Source organism: Poeciliopsis prolifica, unplaced genomic scaffold (genome assembly GCF_027474105.1).
Source record: "Poeciliopsis prolifica strain line A6 unplaced genomic scaffold, Auburn_PproV2 SCAFFOLD158, whole genome shotgun sequence".
Taxonomy (NCBI): Eukaryota; Metazoa; Chordata; class Actinopteri; order Cyprinodontiformes; family Poeciliidae; genus Poeciliopsis; species Poeciliopsis prolifica.
This window is the reverse complement of record NW_026562533.1, coordinates 17336-20000: the sequence shown is the minus strand read 5'-3', so window position 1 is coordinate 20000 and position 2665 is coordinate 17336. Positions and strand designations below refer to the sequence as shown.

General features: G+C 47.8%; 1 protein-coding gene across 1 annotated transcript in view; it reads right to left on the bottom strand.

The window, feature by feature from the left end:
- The window catches only part of LOC129356161 (phospholipid transfer protein-like), a 9731-nt gene extending 8916 nt beyond the window's left edge, over positions 1 to 815 (bottom strand). Inside the window, exon 1 of the mRNA XM_055025766.1 lies at positions 635 to 815. Within this exon, the coding sequence (XP_054881741.1) occupies positions 635 to 799 (165 nt within the window). The 5' untranslated portion in view covers positions 800 to 815. The remainder of the gene's footprint in view (positions 1 to 634) is intronic.
- Positions 816 to 2665: the final 1850 nt, after the last annotated feature.

The following is a 2665-nucleotide window of genomic DNA, read 5'->3' as shown; positions in this document are numbered from 1 at the left end:
GCCGGACCCGGCGGGCCGGACCCGGCGGGCCGGACCCGGCGGGCCGGACCCGGCGGGCCGGACCGGCGGTTCTGTCATGTCTCCATCAATGATCAGTCAGAAATAAACAGATGAGGAAAACAAGATGCCTGTGAGTCACAGCTCAGGGTTCATCACACACTCACACTTCATCCAATGAACTTTAACCTTTTCAGCCAGATGGGGCCTGCAGACCAAACCCAGGGCGCAGTTAACCCAGCAGCAGATGTTTACTGAACAGCCAATCAGCTCACAGCTGCCACAGATACATAACCTCCTTAGCTCTGAACCTCCATCTGTCTGTCTCCATTCAGCCGAAACTGATGCTGACCTCTGACCTTTGACCTGATCCAAAGCCAAACTGAACCTCCCAGATCATCAAGGTCCGGTTTGGAGTCGGCCCAGATCATCCGAGTCAGGCTGAAAACACGGAATCAGACCTGAAACAGCTGGATCCAGAACCAGAGCCGGTTCTGGGAAACACTCACCTCCTCCTGCTGCTCCGCATGGCCGCAGCCCGTTTCTCTGTTACTCCTGATAATCTGCAGTTAATCTGCAGTCAGTCTGCCTCTGGCTCCATCTGAACTTTCCTCTGAACGTCTGGGCAGAAACTCACCGTGGCGCTGCAGGAGGAGGAGTTGTGACCCGTCGGTTCTGGTCCGTTCCGGTTGGTTGTTTCTGCTCTGCTGGCTCGGTTGACTCTGAGCCTCTGATTCTCTGTGGAGAGTTTTATCCCCAGGGACTGACTCCGCCCCCTGCTCTTCCTCCTCCTCCTCTGCATCCCAGATGAAGCTGCTTTCCATTTAGGAAAAATAAAGGTTTTGTTAATGTTCAGGTGATTTGCAGCAGCTGCACGTCCCACTGAAAATCTACAAACATTCAGCCTTCAACTGGAAAACCAGGCTAGCTCAAAGCTGCGCAATGTAACGTTCATGAAAAAATGTGTTTTACAAAACAATCTGTCATCTGCAGGACTCTGTCAGAAAACAGCCAATTAGAGCCAGAAGGCGGGTCTTTGTGCTGTTAATCAACTTCGTGTAAACGCTGCAAATACGATACTTAGCTGTGCCATTTTAACTATTTGAAAATAATAATAAACACCAAGTTTACCAGAATCATAAAACATAAACTGCAGAATTTCACAGTTTAAATGTGATGCAGCGCCCAGTCAGTAGCAATAATCTCATTTCAATTTCATATTTTTATATGACTGTTTATATTTATAAAACATAATTAACATAAATTGAATATCATTCATCTGAGTGGATGAGAGAAACAAGAAGAGAATCAGGACAAGAAGCAAAATGTTGGTCTGATATTAGTTTAGAGAAAACTATATTTAGTGATGAAAATATTTATATTTAGCGATAATCTGCTGTTAAATGCAGCTTGTTTGATCGAGTCTAAAGCAGAACAGAGACCAGAACCGATCAGGAGAGACCAGAACCGATCAGGAGAGACCAGAACCGATCAACAGAGACCAGAACTGATCAACAGAGACCAGAACCCATCAGGAGAGACCAGAACCGATCAGGAGAGACAGAACTGATCAACAGAGACCAGAACCGATCAGGAGAGACCAGAACCGATCAGGAGAGACCAGAACCGGTCAACAGAGACCAGAACCGATCAACAGAGACCAGAACCGATCAGCAGAGACCAGAACCGATCATCAGAGACCAGAACCGATCAGGAGAGACCAGAACCGATCAACAGAGACCAGAACCGATCAACAGACCAGAACCGATCAACAGAGACCAGAACCGATCAGCAGAGACCAGAACCGATCAACAGAGACCAGAACCGATCAACAGAGACCAGAACCGATCAGGAGAGACCAGAACCGATCAACAGAGACCAGAACCGATCAGCAGAGACCAGAACTGATCAGGAGAGACCAGATCCGATCAGGAGAGACCAGAACCGATCAACAGAGACCAGAACCGATCAGGAGAGACCAGAACCGGTCAACAGAGACCAGAACCCATCAGGAGAGACCAGATCCGATCAGGAGAGACCAGAACCGATCAGGAGAGACCAGAACCGATCAGGAGAGACCAGAACCGATCAACAGAGACCAGAACCGATCAGCAGAGACCAGAACCGATCATCAGAGACCAGAACCGATCAGGAGAGACCAGAACCGATCAACAGAGACCAGAACCGATCAACAGAGACCAGAACCGATCAACAGAGACCAGAACCGATCAGCAGAGACCAGAACCGATCAACAGAGACCAGAACCGATCAACAGAGACCAGAACCGATCAGGAGAGACCAGAACCGATCAACAGAGACCAGAACCGATCAGCAGAGACCAGAACTGATCAGGAGAGACCAGATCCGATCAGGAGAGACCAGAACCGATCAGGAGAGACCAGAACCGGTCAACAGAGACCAGAACCCATCAGGAGAGACCAGATCCGATCAGGAGAGACCAGAACCGATCAGGAGAGACCAGAACCGATCAGGAGAGACCAGAACCGATTTTGTGTGATAATAGATTTTATGTGTAAATAGTTTATCTGTTTCAGAGATTAACCCATATTCATATAACAACTATGAAAATAATGGAAATCATTTTTCCACGTGTAGAAGCAATTAGTTTGTATTTAATGTTATTTTTTATCATGCTAGCTTGGTGCTC